At 41.7% G+C, this 18,311-nt stretch overlaps 1 protein-coding gene across 2 annotated transcripts in view; it reads left to right on the top strand.

The window, feature by feature from the left end:
- UFL1 (UFM1 specific ligase 1) overlaps window positions 1–18,311 on the top strand; it is a 911,566-nt gene that overhangs the window by 644,109 nt on the left and 249,146 nt on the right. For both annotated transcript variants that reach the window (XM_044065765.1, XM_044065759.1), the window contains exon 13: window positions 1,286–1,406. In XM_044065765.1, coding sequence (XP_043921700.1) covers window positions 1,286–1,406 — 121 coding nt within the window. The remainder of the gene's footprint in view (window positions 1–1,285; window positions 1,407–18,311) is intronic.

Raw genomic sequence — 18,311 nt, 5'->3', positions numbered from 1 at the left:
TCCTTTGATGCAATACCTTCTGAGAAAAAATGCATTTATGAGTTCTGTTTGCTGAAGAGCATGAGTCCGTCTGTTGATCTCCAGGAAGATCCCTTCTTTCGTCAATTTATACACTAAAAATATATTTCCCATTATCAAGTCAGTGCTGTGCTGCTATTGTACTGTCATTGTTCCCATAAATATGGACAAATGTATTGATGTTGTAGTGGATGGGCATTCATCTAGAGAGATAGAGCTTCTAGGCCTTGTTTAACAGCTGTTTCAAGTAGTAATAGTTAATGCTGTTTTTCCCCTTTATGTACTTTTAGTGTTTGCAGTCTGGTTATGTTTTGTAGAAGCAGAAATGGTTTTGATGAGATTATGCATTAAGAGATTATTGTCTCACTGTAGGCTGTTATGATTCCCCCCTTCATGTTCTTGGAGTAGTGAATTGTGTACAAGCTTGGACACTGACATAAGTAGAACATTTACTGCAAGAGCCCTGTCAAAGTGAAATGGTAGAGCTGTGTGAGCTTTCTTTAAGAGGTGTTGTGATGGCTATACTTTTCTCTGTAACTGCTTTTATTTTCTTTTAGACGGGGGTGGGGGGTGAGAATTGACTGTCTGCATCCTATGTTACCTGGGCCTTGAAGGGTGTATTCTGTATACGACTTCATTGAAAGAATGGGAATTGTGTGCAGACTGACCATTATACCCTGGCGTCATGTGGAGGATGTATATGATTATGAATGTGTAGATCAGGTAGCGGAGTCATTCTTTTCATTGTGCTAGGAAGACTTCCTGGGTGACATTACTTGTGGAGCTTGATGCACGAATGTCTTTTTTTGTCATTAATAAGTTTTTGTGTCATTAATAACAGTTTTGTGGATTAAAATACAGGTGGATTCTCAACGTCGTTTGCTTCTTGAATTTTGTATTGCTGCCAAAAAAAAAAATAGTTCACTTTTCTGGCATTTAACGTATTATTGAAAATTGCAACATGTAGGGATTTTGACCGTTGTTGCCATAGTGTCTGCTTTTTCGGATTCCAGTAGATATGGTAGGATACCTGCAGGTGAAGTCATCTCTATTTTTGAAATTAATAGCTTGTGTATGTAGATGAAGTATAAACATGTCATTACAGCTAGAACAATGAAATATTTCATTAATTACTGATGCTTTATCTGGCATGAGCTAGTAGTGTCACGAGTTTTATTCATTCTTTTTTGTTTTATTTGTCAGAAAAATACCTTTACATTTGCTGCTTTTGATTCTGCTGTCATTTCATGTGGTCTGTTTTTTATAGGTAAGAACAAGCAACACAACATCCCTTTCATGTCACAGGAAGAGATTGAAGAGGTTTTAACAAATCATCTACAGGACTGCCCAGATACGTTAGTTGCAGAACTTGCAGAACACTTGATAAGGTAATATTAACACATTTGTGGGAAAAATAGTTTGAGTGTAATAGTCATCCACTATTGACTAGATTTTAATTCTGCTTTCCATCTTGAGTGTCATCTCAGTGTATGGGCCGTCACCTTTAGCAAAAATATATTGTGTCTGTTCAGCTTTTCTTAGTGATAGGTAGCAAAAAATACTTCATTGCTTTAATTACTGCTAAAGCTGTCCAAATATTATGTTACCCTGACATTTTAAACAGCTGAAATGTTTGGAAGCAATTCAGCTACAAGCTGTATCCAGCGTAAGGCACTGAGCATAAAAATATCTGAATATTTGTTGCTGTGTTCCTCATTGGAGAGGTTTCCTGGAGCACTAATGTAATTTATCTGCTTGTGGTGACCAGCCCTAATTTTAGCCAAGGTAGGTTATTTCTTCTAAGTTTCTACAGGATCTCTGTTTACTGGATTCTCTGCTATGTCCATACTGACAGTAGTCAGTATATTAGCAGTCATCCTATATTGATACAGTAGAACAAGTAAGGGAAAGTACATGAAGAACTTAATATGAAGATCCACAATATTTTTGTCTTTTCTGGCTTGCTTCACCCAGTGTTTTTGGTGCCAGTTACAATCTAGCATTTAATATGTCTGTTTTAAAAGTGCATTTTTTATTATAAAGTCACACGTCCATGAAAATGCATTTTGGTTTGCACCACTGTTTTACACACCTTACTTTTCAGCTTCTTTGACATTTTTCTGTCATACAGTACCCGTGACAATCAGTGTCAGTTGCCTGCAACCCCACCCCCTCGATTCTAGCTTTGACCTCCACATTCAAACTTCCCTTCTCCTCAACCACCCCTTCCAGATACTTAAATCTCTTAACCTATTCCACTATTTTGCCTTCTGCCTCAATTCTCATCTTCTTCCAATTTCCCGTTTGCTGCCATTACAACTTTCTTATTTGTACTTTGTTTTATCCCACGTGCCTTCAGTTTTGCATTCCATTCCCCCTCTATCATTTGCTGAAGTTCCTTTTCAGAATCTGCTTGAAATGACACATAATCTGCATACAGTGACTTTGTTGAACTGTCCCCTCTGACCTATTTGCCAATGTAGTCCATCACTAGTTGTAGTATGAGCAGCAGTGAGGTTAGAGCTCAACCCTTGTACATACCCACACCCACTGGGACCCCCTTTGTGAAGCCAAATACTGTTTGTACCTGAATTATCACGTCCTTGTACATAGCCTGCTGTATAGTAATTGATAATTCTTTGACCACTTCAATTCTCCCTTTTTAATAATCTGCCCTACAACTATCAAGTTTCCATCTCAAGTTTCCCAAGTAGATGGGAACAAGGTGAAGAAATTGAGAGTCAGCCAATGACATTCCCTTTAGAGGAGCAGACCAGTGTCCAGTCTCTTCTCGCTAGCACATTAGAACACATTGTTGAACAAGTGGATGTGCTGACACAGACTGTTGCATTGCTGGAACATTGACTAACACTGACTCAAGACATGCTGAAGGAATGTCTTAAAAATCAGCAAAAGACTGTTCTGCAAATAAGAAACTGACTGAGTGATGCAGTATTACACAAATAAAAGGGATGGAGAATTCAAGGCATTTCTTTTTGACTGTATAGTGTCACGCTTCCAGCTAATTCTAGAACTGTACTGTGGTCAGTATCCATTCCAGAATAGTAATACAGTAAAGAATATTTTAAGTTAAAGCCATATTCTGGAACAAAACCCTTTTTTATTTAAAACCTTGGACACACTGCCGCAGCATACCTCACCTTTATAAATGTAATTTGGCTCTAGAGATTTGGTGAATTTGACTGGTAATGCTTACATGGAGACTGTCTTCTCATTCAGAAGCTTCACTTGAAACTGGGCCATGCTGGTACTTGCTGCCTTAACCTACAGTGTGGGACATTTCCACCACTCAGTCTGGGCTTAATCAATACCTCTTCTGCCCAGCCCACCATTGCCTCAAGCAGTTTCAATTACACATTAATGCTGGTACTTGCTGCCTTAACCTACAGTGCAGGACATTTCCACACCCAGTCTGGGCTGAATCAGCACCTCTTCTGCCCAGTCCGGCATTGCCTCATGCAGTTTCATTTACACATTAATGTATGTTTTCACTGGTATTTGCCTTTTTACCGCTATATTTTCTGTGTTAATAAACTACATGTAAGCACATCACCAAATCTGAACCCCTTAGCTTTTTCCTCTATGCCTCCTCTCTGCCATAGCTTCCTCCTGCTCTCTGGTCTCCTACTAGCTAGTGTACCTTCCTCTTTCTATTCTTTTATTTTTTCTTAACTGTTTTCCATTCCCCCCATTCCATTATTTCCCTTCTCCTTAACCGATACAAACCCTCACTCACTCCCTCCTTCTACTCTTTCTTTTTACTTTATTCCCCCGCCTCCTTTTTAACATGTGCTTGTAGATTTTACCAAAGTTTATTTTTTTAATTTGACTCTCATCCACACTCTATTTTTACACTACTCAGATACTTTCCAATTGCCTATCCTTTGTTACCTTCCCATCCTAATCTAATCTCTGTTCTACTCTATTCTAATGTCTATAACTTGCCTCCCCCCTTTTTGTTTTAAACTTCTGTCTTTCCTTAGATTTTTGTCCTTGACACTCTTAAGCCTTCTCTTTTCATTGTTAAATACTTACAGTTTCACTGATTGTTTCATTTAGGGTCTCCTGAGACTCAGTCCAACCCACTCCATTTGCCTTCATTCCACTCGGGCTCGCTTTGCTCCCTTACCCCCATTCCCTCCCACCCCCACATATGCTACACTTATACTGAATCCCTCTTTCCCCACCCAGCTTCCTCCCAAACCTTCCAATGAAACATCCCTTTCTGTACTTTAATAACCAATCATACAAAAGACCGCTTCTTTACTTGTTCATCCCTGTCACTCTATTCAGTTAATCACCCTTTCCCCGCCATACCCCACCATGTCTTTCCGTAAACTAAAATATTCAAATAGCTTCCTACTAATTATTCGTATCTCTCCCCTTCTCTAGCTTGCCTCCATTGCTACCTTTTATCACTGTATCCTCACACACAGACACTCCACATCTACTTTTACCCACCTCCAAACCAGTTACTCTGCTACCTACTCTCTCCTTTTAACCCCACCACTGTTTTATCATTCTGTTGGCACACTGCCTAAATCAGGATATTTCAACTACCTACACTCCTGCCTAAAATTAAAACTAAAAACTTCCTTCATTATTTCCACCATATATCTCTCAAATTCTTCATTCTTAACGTGTTACTATCAGGTGATATACATCCTAACCCTGGACCTGACCTCAACTCTTCTCTCCCTACACACTCCTCTCATCCCCTAATCCATACCCCCTGTACAATTTCTCAGACTCTCAAGTTTACATCCCCAAAAAATTATCTATTCTATGTATGAACATTCAAAGCATCCAGATGAAATCTCACCTTTTCATGCCTGACTCTCTCTACACACCCCAGACATTCTCACTGTCTCTGAAATCTGGCTTTAGCCTCACATATCCAACTCTGAAGTTCTTCCCCCAGGCTATAATATCTTCTGGCAAGATAGACTAAAGTAAAAAGGGGGTGGTGTTTCTATTCTCTGTTCTAATCCGCTCCCTCTCCATCCTCTAACAATCTCTCCTCCAAATTTCCACCCTGCTGAAGTTCTTATTGTCAGCTGTAAACTCAATAATCACAAGAAACTAGCTATTGCTTCCATTTACATCCCCCTGGAAACAGCATCCCTATTCTGGAACTCTTTCTCTCATGGATTTCCCAGACTATTTCCTATGAAACTGTAATTTTACATGATGTTAACATTGACTTGAATACCCTTGACACCGACTCCCCAAATAGCTCAATTAACCTCTATGGCTTCTCCTAGCTAATCTCTACCCCCCACTCATCTAAATAAACACTCTGACACTGGCTCTATTCTTGACTGGGTCCTCACCTCCAGTCCTTACCTCTATCATAACTCCTCTACTCTACCTGACACCCTAAGTGACCACCACCCCACATTCATACTCAGACACTCTCCACTACTACACAAACACCAATAATTTAAAGACTACTGTAATCTGTTTAATTTTAACCTAGATGCTTTCAGCCACTTACTCTCCTCGACCAACTGGTCCTTCCTGCATATCCTCACACTGGAAGATGCCTTTGTAACATTTAATAACATTTTTCTTGACACACCTAACTCCCTGTCCCCTATAAAAAATAAGAATCAAAAGTCATTTCACTCCATGGTTAACAAAAGCCACTAGAATCCTTATGAACAAGCGAGACTGTGTATGGAAAAGATGGAAAAAAAATCATATCTTCCTCAGATCTTCAAACCTATAGAGAGCTTTGTAATTTAACCAAAAAAGGTCATCCTTGATAAGGAAAACTTTTTCCAAAAACTCCTATGTAACCCCCACTCCAGCCCACAAAAAATCTGGCAATCTGTTAATAAACTGCTACATCCTGGAAGCCCCTCATCACCTAACCCCTGTCCAAATTGCTCTTCCACTAATACTGCTATGTTTCTAAATTCCCTCTTCATTGACTCTATCTATAATTTAGCAAAGAATGCCACTATTACCCCCCCCCCCCCCACCTCCACTCCATTCACCAATACAACCTCTTTCTCTTTTAAATCTGCCCCTGTTGCATACATCATATCCCTTCTAGGCAAACTCAAAACATGTTCTCCATCAGTTGACAACCTTCCTCCTCAATTCTTAAAAATTTCTGCCAACTCCATCGCCTACCCCATCTTCATACTATTAAATAGATGCATCAAGGAAAATACTGTACCTGACACCTCAAAGAAATTTTATGTCATTCCCTTACATAAAGGTGGTACGTCTACTGATGCTTTAAATTTCAGACCAGTTGCCATTCTGTCTCCCCTGTCAAAATTTCTAGAAATGTGCATTCATAAACAGCTCCTTGATCACTTTCTGCTAGAAAATCTTTTGACCCCTACAGCACAGTTTTCGACGTAAACATAGTATAGCAACTGCTGTGACATCTTTCATTAATACTGTTGGCTACTCTCATGACAGCAATAAGTTAGTCTCCTGTTTGTTTCTGGACCTCTCCAAAGCCTTTGACACTGTTTCCTACAAATTACTTCAGTCCAAATGCACTTTCTTGGATGACCAGCTATCTCTCCAGTAGATTCTTAGCTGTTAAATGGCAGTCTGATTTTTCTCTCTTCTTACCTGTACAAACAGGGGTCCCCAAGGGATCCATCCTTAGACCATTGTTATTTAACATCTTTATTAATGACCTCCACTCATCCTCTACGCTCTCCTGTGATTCAATATGCTGATGATTCCGCTATCATCTCCTGCTTCGACAATATCTCCCACCTTCACACCCTCACCCAAGAAACTTTATACTCTGTTGAAAAGTGGCTTGCTTCCAATTAACTTCTGCTTAACCCTAAGAAAACCAAACTTCTCTTATTTCTTCCTAAATCTCTCCAACATCACAAAGCTACCTTTACTGTTTCCTCCCTTAGCAATACTGTCATCTCTGTTGAACCTCAAACAAAACTTCTTGGAAGTGATCATCGATGACCAGCTAAAGTTTGATCTCCATACTCAGCAGTCTATAAAAAGACTCATCAAAAGCTTGGCCTGTTATACATGCACAAAAAATTCCTCACAAATTCTTCAAGACACTCTTCTTGCACAAGCTTTCCTACTCTACTCTATTCAGCCCCTATTCTTACACACCTCAAATCCGACCTTCTGTCTAAACTGGAACTCACCTATAATACAATTGCAAGATTTGCCTTCAACTACCCCTACCACTCCCATCACTGCCTAGTCTTGACCAACCTGCAGTGGCTGGAATTTCAGCATCAGATCCTCTTGCCCCAACTTCTCATGGCTCATTTTGTACTACATGACCCCTCCTCCTGCCCTTCTCTCTCTCTCTCTTCCCTCATCCATCCCTACATTCCCAACACTGCCATCCTGAGCTCTCAACAGCATCTTCTCCAAGTCTGTAACCTCAACAAAAATATTGGCAGACTCCTGTACTCAGTAGCAAATGCTTGCAATAAAGTACCACATTGTGTTAGATCTATCCCTAACCCTAACTCATTTAAAAAGAGTTCTTAAGGATTGCTTTCGCAAATCATGGACATGCCCATGCAGTTACCCAACTTTGTCCTACCTTCTTCTTCTCCTCCTCCTATACTCCTCTGAATACTCCCACATCTACCTTTTTTCTCTCCCATTTCTGCTTCTTCCTCTTTACTGTACATATGGCTAGTTTTTACTGTCAGCCTCCAGCAAAATATCCCAGGATAATGACAGTGCACTGGGATTATCTCCTTGTATATAACATTTGTTTTCTACTGTGTTGATTAAGCCACTGAATATTTACCAGCAGGTTGTCTTTTTCTCCAAACTATCTTTTTATAACTGTGAATCTGTTTTGTGTTTGGTTATGACTCAACAGTCTGTAAATATGTCAATGTGATCTGTAGTGAAAGTAGGGAACAGGTGGAGGAGATCCTGGAGAGGTGGAGATATGCTCTAGAGAGAAGAGGAATGAAGGTCAGCAGGACTAAGACAGAATATATGTGTGTGAATGAGAGGGAGGATAGAGGAATGGTGGGGATGCAGGGAGTAGAGGTGGCGAAGGTGGATGAGTTTAAATACTTGGGATCAACAGTTCAGAGTAATGGTGAGTGTGGAAGAGAGGTGAAGAAGAGAGTACAGGCAGGATGGAGTGGGTGGAGAAGAGTGTCAGGAGTGATTTGTGACAGATGAGTACCAGTAAGAGTGAAAGGGAAGGTCTACAAGAGGGTAGTGAGACCAGTTATGTTATATGGGTTGGAGATAGTGGCATTGACAAAAAGGCAGGAGTCAGAGCGTGACATGGCAGAGTTGAAGATGTTAAGATTTGCACTGGGTGTGACAAGGATGGACAGGATTAGGAATAAGTATAGTAGAGGGTCAGCCCAGGTTGGAAGGTTTGGAGACAAAGCCAGAGAGGCAAGGTGGTTTGTTGGTTTGGACATGTGCTGAGGAGGGATGCAGAGTGTATTGGGAAAAAGATGCCAAGGATAAAGCTGCCAGGTAACAGGAAAAGAGAAAGGCCTAAGATAAGGTATATGGATGTGGTGAGAGAGGACATGCAGGTGGTTGGTGTGACAGAGCAAGATGCAGAGGACAGGAAGAAATGGAAACAGTTGATCTGCTGTGACGACCCCTGATGGGAGCAGCCGAAAGAAGAAGAATATATATTTTTTGGAGCTTTTTTCCTCAGGTCTCCATTGAAAAAGGGCTGCTGCACAGTTGGACTAAACCAGTTACCAAATGTAAAATAAATAAATCTCTTGTTGACATATTTGCTCACTGACTCCTAATGTCCTAGGGCACTGGAAGGGAAAGGTGACAACCAGAGTACATGACCATAATTCATAAGGTGTTAGGCTTTTTTGTATATTCTACCAATGTGCCTCCATTCCCTGCTGGCTGTACAGAATATTATAATGCTTGTGCTGAGTCACTGTGGTCGCATCCTTCTGCACACTGATACTGCTTAGCTGGAGGGTTGTGCACTGTTTGGGAGAGTATCAGTCAGTCACTCAGTAGAAGTTTGGACAATTGCTATTTCAATGAAAATGTTTCGCTGAAAGCACTTTTGCGAAAAAGTGGAGAATTCCCTTTTCTCCACTGTTGTGTGACATCAGAATAGGGATATTTAAGTTTGCCAGGTGAGAGGGGGTGTTCCTCCCCCATTGGGGTGTGTGGGGGCTCCCCCTTTTCAAAAAAAAAAAGATTTATTTTGGGTTATACCAAAACAAACTAATAAAACCTTAATCATAAGGAGCCTAGTCAAGATTTAAACCTTCATACTTTGGTGCAGGCATGCTAATTTGATTCTTTACAAGTGTTGATCAGTTTGCACACCAGACCTTTGAACAGGCCACTGACATTCTGGTTATTGACAGTTTTCGTTGCTTTTTACGAGTTATTTTCATTCACTTTGAATATTTTTTTTGTATTTCTCAAGTCATCTGAAAAATTCCCAGTATATTCCTTCTAAAGTAAGTTAGCCTATGGAAAGTATTGCCAAAGCAGGATTGCTCTTCACACTGTTGTGCTTCTTGCATAGATCCCAGGCCATTCTATCCTAAGCAGAGTTCTGCTGCAGAGTTAGATAGATTGTTTGCTACGTGTAAAATGGTGATGAAAGTGCTAGTCTGCTTTACTTGCTTGAGATTTGCACTCTTGAATCATCATAACCCTAGGATAAGCCAGCGAAGAATGCTGGCAGAACAAAGGCTGGCTTAGTAAGTGGCCTTTATAGCAGCCCTAGAGCCTTCTCTTCCTCATCAACAAACAGGATTATTTGGCAGATTTATCTTGGTCACTTCATATGTTGCCATTAATGCTGTTTAAGCTGCTCAAACAAATGATGCAGAAGATTAGCCATTGTAACTGCCAGCTTTCCTCTCCTAACTCATACTCCATTGATACCCCTCATCTCAGCCACTGACCACCTCTTTTGAGGATGGTAAGGGAGTGCTACTAGGTTTGGCCTCAAACTGACACAAAAGTGATGAAGGCACCTTTTCCATGCTCTTTCTTGGTTACTTTTCTGTTCAGCCTGTTTATGATGTCTGATTACTTCAGCTTACTCTGACATCTGGAGCTGACTTCTTTAAAGATGACACATACAAATATTGTTTTTGTTTAGTTGTGTGCCATGCCCGCTATATATTGCACAGCCTTGCTCACCTACCTATAGGCAGTTTTGTGATGGCAATATTGTTGGGTTCTCCACCAACTTGTTTTCACCAGTTTGTCATTTTTGCATTAGAGTAAATTGTGTGCATCATTTAGGCCTTTGAAGAAATTTTCTTCCAGTCATTGATAGTCATGTCGTGGTTAGCACCAGTTTGATATCCATAGGGATTTACATAAGCTGTCTGTTGCTTTTGCCTGTAGATTCTGTGCAGTGTCTTTCTAATTAAGAACCTTTTTATGTTTATACCATTCTGCTCTTATATGGTGTTCATAAGAGTGATAACCAGTTCCTTGGATTTACAAGACCTATAGCCATTATTTTGGAGTGTCCAGCAGCTCATCCACCTTTGGAGACATTTCTAAGGTCAGCATCTTCCTTGCCTCTCTAATTGACAATATACCTTTCCCTCACCTGTTAACTAATGTGTAAGAGAGAGAAGGAGAGGTAAATTTATGTCATTTGATAGTAAGAAATCACAAACATTAAGGTAGCAGCATGTTTTCCACCAGCTTCACCATCCTCCCATTTAACTGTGCTGAACTGAATTAAACAATGAACCAGCCTCTGCAGTACTTGAAACAGTATAAGCTTGCTATTCTGTTGCTGTTGTACATTCATTTAGTATGTATTACTTTATTTGTAAGGAAACAAAAGAACTTCTGTTATGCAATAATCTTAGCTGCAGAGTCTGCATGTGTGTACACACACAAACTATTACACCAGCATTACATATTATAGAAACTATAATGTAATCCAGACTGCGAAGCATAACTCATGTTCATCTTATTGACACTGCTGCAGTAGTTTTAGTTATATGGGTTATGTCCTGCCAAGTATGTAACAGCAGGTCAGATTCCAAAGCTTCAGGGCACCTTCCATGTGCCTAAACTGTCACCTTGAGCTTTGCTGACTAAAAAGACAGGTTTGGGTGCAAAGCCCTTCAGAGCTTTCCTGCTGCTGAAAGGAGTGCTCCTCTGTCAGATTTGTATGTAATAGCTTATCCGAGGATTGATAGTCTATTTGTGCTTTTCATTTGCTGGGCAGGTAAGTTCCTGTTGGGGAGAAAAAAACTTCAGTGTTTTAAAAAAATAGTTTTATTGTACTTTCCTGTTTATGAAAGTTATTTTTGAGCTAGGAGTTTGTGTTTTAATGGAAAGTCCCAAAACGTTACTGAACTTTTAAACAGGACCATATTTTTTTTCTGGTCAGTTTAAAAATTGTTTAAAGTAATTGATAACCATCTTTTCTGTGGAGAAACTGTTTATTTTACTTTTGGGAGTTGACAGTGTGTTTTAAAGTACTCTGGTCTATGTTTTTGTGTGAAAAAGAGACTTTTGAAACTTTACATTTTTACTAGCTCTTGCTGCTTATTTATCCAGGAAAGAAGCACCAAACTGATGTTGTCCATTTTCATTCCTTTCTCAACTGTTGGAGTTTGGATCCATCCCTCAAGTCTGATTTGTTTGCTTCTTCCAGATTGTAGAATCTTGAACTCTCAAGCTAATCTCTTTACATATAATGACCCACTAAAGACATACCCCAGATCTCGTTTGCTGCCATTGTGAACAGACCTAGATTGTGAGCTCTCGAGCCTTAGGTGTTCGCTAATCGAAATGCTCAGATTTCAATGAGTTTAATTTAATTTCTTTATCTTTCTTCCCTTTTATCCTTGTTAAATTTACTCATTAGAACATTTTCCTGAACTTGTCGAATAACTTTTTCATGCTATAGTTGATAGTCTTCCCTCTTTTTCCCTTTCTGTAGTAATTTAATACTCTTCCATTACCATTGTTGGTAATTCTTTCCCCTCCCTTTCTTCTCTTTATTTTTTAAAAAAAAAATTAGTATTCCTTTTATAGAGGATTGTTACTTTTCCATATCTTGCTTAAACTATTCAATATGTTGGACAAACTGTCCGGTTTCAAAAAGTGTGTGTCTTGTGGGCACAAAATTCCAAATTCGGATGTCCGCACAGAATGTGTGTATTATCTAGGTCAAAAACATCTAACCGTGGATTGTGAAATCTGTAAAGTCTTCAACTCTAGGGCCTTAATAGATAGGACAAATAAGTTTATACTTTTGGATCTTGTCCTTCTAAACACTCCACTCTGGTTGCTGGGGCCCAGATCCCCAAGAAATAGGACATGAAGGGTGACTCGGCTCCTAAAGAGTCTCACAAAAGATACCCTGAGCTTCATTCTACTTTGGCGTCAACTTCAGCTCCTTTATCGGAGCCACTGGATAAACAATTTGAAAAAAGTCAGATCTGACTGTATCGGATCCAAAACCAAGAGACAAAAAAAATCATTCAGATCCAATACTTCACCTTTAATCTCGGAGCCTGCCTCATCCACATTGCCTTCTCCATTCCCTGAATAGTCACCTAGACAACATTCCAGGCCTTCATCTACAGCTTCCTGTCTTCATTTCTCCAGGACCCTGTCTGAAGCAAATGTAGATAGGATGATGAGGAAGTTCCTAAGGATGCAAATTTAAATGAGAGTGCTCTCAACATCAGCCACGTTGGGTCCTGAGAGCCTTCTTAGATCCATAACCCCTTTAATATCTCTTTCTCCAATCCATCCTTCGGGTTTAGAGCCGTCAGATCCAAAATCCATGGGAGGGTCTTCACTGGATCAGATGTTTGTTGTTTCTTTGACTCCAATAATTTCTCTGAGTTGTCCAGCACCAAGTACCTCAAAGCTGAAGCTTAGATGCTGGCTTTGGGGTGTTGGAATTGACTTTGAAACTGTCAGAACCATATCTTTCCTTCAGAGCATCAGTTTTAGATATCTCTGTTCTGACTCTCTCAAGTGCGTTGCCTGCAGGATGTCGGGAGCCAAAGATCCATCAGGATACTTCATTGGCTCCATCAGTTTCTACTTCTCCTAGGCACTCCGCCTTAGAGGTAGTGGAGAGAGTCATCTTTATGCCTAGAAATGAGATGATCCTATCTTTACTCAACCGAGTACAGTGAGATCATATTTTGATTTCAGACACTCCTACCAGTCCCATCTGTTCAGCTGTATCCCAGCTCTATCCCAGTCTAGTGTCATTAGCTCATTCTACCTAATAGAGAACATTTGAGAAGGCCAACCCACTTAGGTCCTTAACCTTGAATTATCTTCTATTTCTCCTTCGTCCATTTCCACTTTACTAAACAAAAAAAAAATCTAAGCTTGTTTCCTACCTTTCCTGTAACTAGTCTAGTCCAGATACAGATTGGCTGTATCCAGGACTGTTTGTAAGCTTCTGAGCTCCCCAAGCCTTTCTGTGTTGGAGGGAAGCCTTCTAGCTTATCAGTCAGAGTGGTAAGCTCTAAGTAGCCTATCTACCACAAGAGGAGTGGTTTCTGGCCCAGAAATTGTAGTTTATTGGCCATTTGGGCAGTTTTTCTAGCTCTTTCAACTTTCTGGTTTAAAAGCCCAAGTTTGTACTTGTTTCCCACCTTTCCTGTAACTAGTCTAGTCCAGATAGAGATTTGCTGTATCTAGGACTGTTTGTAAGCTTCTGAATGGTGCCAAAGTCTGCTCTTCAATTTTTCCCTTAGATCTGCTAGTTCTCTCTTCTCCTGCACTTTTACTAGCTTATGAGTCTAGCACTTTACAGACTTCTTGTAGCAATTGTTGTAACACACAAAAGTGCTACCAGCACTAAACGTTTTGCAGGGAAATAGCTCCAGTACTTATTATTAATGCCTACCTCTCCAGGCTTGTCTAAAGGTCACTTCCCTGTGCTTTCTCCTATTAACCTGGTGAACTTGGGCATCCTGAGGCAATGTAGCAGCTGCCTTATGTACACCGACAACCCTCTCCTCTTACTTCCCAACACTCAGACTTGTGAGAGATGCACTTACATATCCAAATTGGAAGCCATGCACTCTCCAGCCAAGACTGGAATAGCTGGTCAAGACGAGAAGGTCAACACTTGCACCACACCACATGGAACATATAGCCCTCCAGAAAACACACCAGCACTGCCTTCACATAAAAATGCAAACCACACACCCACCTTTGCGGAGGCTCTCAATAAAAATCTACCCAAAGAGCAGAGACTGCCTCCAAGGCAGAAGCGCACTCGACCACCACAACACAACAAAAATCATGAGACACATAACTCTTCTAAACAGTGTGCCACTCAACCAAAGCCCCTAAGGCAAAACAGCATGCCCAACATACTAGTCATAGGTGACTTGATAGTAAGGCACACTGATGTCCCACTCACTAGGTTGAATAAGGAGAAAGTAACAGTCAGCTGACTGTCAGGTGCCAGGATCCACCGCATAACGCACACACTCAGGTCCATCAGCAACAGGTACAAATATGACACTGACATTGTACATGTGGGTGTGAATGACCTGAGATGTACCTCCCTGGACTACATGGAGGAGCTCTTGGATTATGTAGCCCAGGCCGGTATGACCCTAGCCCTGAGCAGCATCCTACCATCACCCAGAATGATACTACAGTACAAGCAGAAAATTATTGGTTTCAACAATTGGTTAAGTTTCTGTTGTCATTCTAAGGGGATCCAGTATCTTTCTGCCTGGGATGACCTGATTGACAGACCTCGATGCTTTGCCAGAGATGGCCTGCATTTGTCACCCCTGGGCTTCCGGATACTGGCCGGTGACTCTTGCCACCCCTAAAGTGCCTTTTTAGGCAGTGTTCCAAAGACAGAATTACCACCGTAATAGCTACAAACAATGCAATTTGAGGGTCATGCTGCTCAACGCTAGAAGTCTAAATCTCAAAATGCACTCGCTTGAAGCACTCTTTAAAGTGGAGAACATCGACATTTGTGCTGTAACAGAGGTCTGGTTCAAGGCAGCAGAAAGCACCCCTGCACTACCAGGCTGTAACTCATTCCACACCTTTCGGCCCCAGAACTTGGACCAAAGCTCCAAAGGCGATGGTGTTTCTGTATTCATAAAGGATGCACACACCTGGTAGCCCAACATAACGTATCAGAGATGCTTCAGGTGCAGCTAACATTGGGTAAGACAGCGGTTCAGGTTGTAGCCTGCTATAGGTCCACATCCATGTCCCAAGACTCACACTCCACTTTTGTTAGCACCCTGGAGAATATTAGGGTCCAACCTAACACTGTCATATTGGGAGACTTCAACTACCCTTCCATTAACTGGGAAAACTACTCTTGTACCAATACACTTGCCCAACATTTCCTGGAATTCATTAATTCCAGTGCCCTGGACCAGCTTGTTTTTACCCCCACTAGAGGTAGCAACATCCTTGACCTGGTCATTACTAACATGGGCGACCGTTGCTCTACACCAATAGTCAACTCCTCCCTGGTTAGATCTGACCACAAACTAATCACCTTGGAAATCCACATCCCTCCCACCACCACCCACAAAGGTAACCACCATGAAAAACTCTCCAAAGCTAACTTTGGGCTCCTAAAAACAGAGGTGGCTAACTTCACGGCACCCATGCAAATGGAGAATAGTTGCATGACTGCCGAATCATACACCAATGCACTGTACGAACACGTACACAAAAGCAAAGATCTCGCCATATCCAATAGAACCAAGATGCTCTCCTCCAAAAAAAGGAAGCCAATCTAGTGGTCCCCTGTCATAAACAAACCCTACAACAAAAGGAGGAAACTGATGCAGAGTAAGGTGAAGTCCCAAGACTGGAAAAACTCCCTTATCAGCCACAACAAAAAGTTGAGATCCCTCATCAAATCCTCTAAAGCTAGCTATGAAAACAGAATTGCAGCAGATAGTAAAGACAACTGCAAGGCATTCTATAGTTATGTAAAGAATCTCCATGGCAATACCCAGATTTGCTCTGAGCTACTGCACAGTGGTACCTCCTATACTGAGCCAACAGATATTGCCAGTATACTGGCAGACAGATTCAGTGCCAACTTTACCCCCCCAAAGGACCATTCATGATACCAGTAGATTGCCAGGCACCCAGTATTACTGCTGCACAGGTTAAAACAGCACTGTCCAAGGCCACAAATACAGCTTCTATGGGACCTGACAATATCCCTGGCTGTGTTCTATATGAACTACAGAGTGAACTGGCACCTCACCTGTGTGCCCTGTTCAATCACAGCCTCACCTCAGGCTTTGTCCCTACCAAATGGCGCACTGCTGCAGTCATCCCTCTCCACAAAGGAGAAGTGACTACAGACCTTGGGAACTGTCACCTCATTAGCCTGATGAGTATGATATGCAAAGCTATGGAACGCATCATCATGGACCTAATAAACAAGGATATAGGGACTCTCCAAACTCTGGATCCCACACAGTTTGGTTTTGTGAAGGGTAAGTCATGCCTGCTCAACTTGGTCGACTTCTTTGAGTCAGTCGCCAGATCTGTGGATGAAGGCAAGGTGGTTCATGCAGCCTACCTTGATCTGGCCAAGGCATTTGATACCATTCCCCACTCAGGAATCATAGGGAAAAACTCACTAAGCTAGGCATCAACCCCTATATCATTAGGTGGATTACAAACTGGCTCACAGATAAAACCCACAGTGTGAAAGTAGCTGACTCCAAGTCAGGCTGCCAACCATTCACGAGAGGAGTCCCACAGGGTTCGGTCCTGGGTCCTCTCCTGTTTGGTATCTACTTCTCTGATGTCCAGGCCAACACGAAGGGACGCTGGCTGACAAAGTTTGTAGACAATTGCAAGTTGGGAGCTATTATTAACTCCCCAAGTGATGTTGACATCCTACAGAAAGGCCTCACTGAGACCAGTGACTGGTGTCAGAACCATGGCCTTAAGCTTAATGCCAAAAAATGTGTCATCATCCCCTTTGTGAAAAAACCCATTTCCCATGAATTACCTCATCGATGGTAGCCCACTGAACACAGAAGGCGTTATAAGAGATCTGGGAACACAGGTTGACAGCAACCTCTGTTTTGACCACCACATTGCTACTGCAGTCAGAAAGTTCTTCTGTGTGTCGCATCTCATTACTAAGGGTTTTGCATCCAGGAAGAAAGAGGTCATTGTCTCCCTCTACTCTTCCCTCATTAGGCCAGTGATCAAGTACAACACCTGCAACAACTGGAGAGGCCATAAAAATACCTCACAAAGAGGATCCTAGGCCTTAAACATTTGTCCTATATGGACAGACACAAAAAAACTCCAACTATTCTCTGTCTCATATCGCCTACTTAGAGGCAATCTCTGCTTGACGTACAAAGCCATGTCTGATCCAGCTCTGTTAGAAGTGCTACATCTAAAGAAATCCCAAAACCTCTGCAAAACATGCTCCAGAGACCTCAACCTCATTACCACAATCAACAGAATGTGTTGGAGGGATAGGTTCCTAACCCAGAGACTGCCCATGCTATAAGACTACCCATGCATGTCAAACAGAGCACCAAACTGCCCCTGTTCAAGAGAAATCTTGATGAGTGGATGGGAAATAGAAAATTCACCTGGGGATCACTCCAGTGGCTCTACTTGACCGAGGCACTGTGAACTAAGGTCTGGTGGCACAATGTCAGGGTAGTCCTATGGGCTAGGCTTGTAAAGGCTCCTGGGCCATTAGCCTAGTACACACCTATAAATCTTGGATCAGACCTGTTTGTCTCATTCTGTTTTGCATCCGGAGTCTCGTTCATCCTTTCACAGGGACAGCCAGCATGAACCAGCCTCCATTCCACCCAGAGTATTATTATCTCTTTCAATACCTCCCCAGAGCATCCCACTGAGGAGGTTCCTTGCAAGAAACTGTGCAAGTGGAGGCACTTAGACTCTCCAGAAGAGTAGGTCTCTGAAGACACTGATTTTGTTGAGGGGAAGGGTCCCCCAGATCACCACCTGATGATGTACCCTTTGGAGACATCTTGGAACTCATTAAACAAAGAGGTATTTGGTCTCCCAGTAACCCTGATGGAGGAGTAAGTGTTTCTGGAGGCTTTCAGGTCTGGCCCATCTACCTCATGGGCAACTCCACCTGCCGATGAGCTTATAGATCTGGTCTCTCAGCAGGCTTGAAAGGAACTGGATACTGTCAAGCCTATTCCAAAGAGACCAGACAAAGTTATTGCATTCCCAAAAGATCGTCTTCACTGGAGTAAAGGAGTACCTGTTGATGCCATGGTCACCACGAGAAAGGAACTAGCAGAAAA

This window comes from Protopterus annectens, chromosome 1.part0, assembly GCF_019279795.1.
Source record: "Protopterus annectens isolate FY-2018-M chromosome 1.part0, PAN1.0, whole genome shotgun sequence".
NCBI classification, from domain to species: Eukaryota; Metazoa; Chordata; order Ceratodontiformes; family Protopteridae; genus Protopterus; species Protopterus annectens.
This window is presented reverse-complemented; position numbering and strand designations above follow the sequence as displayed.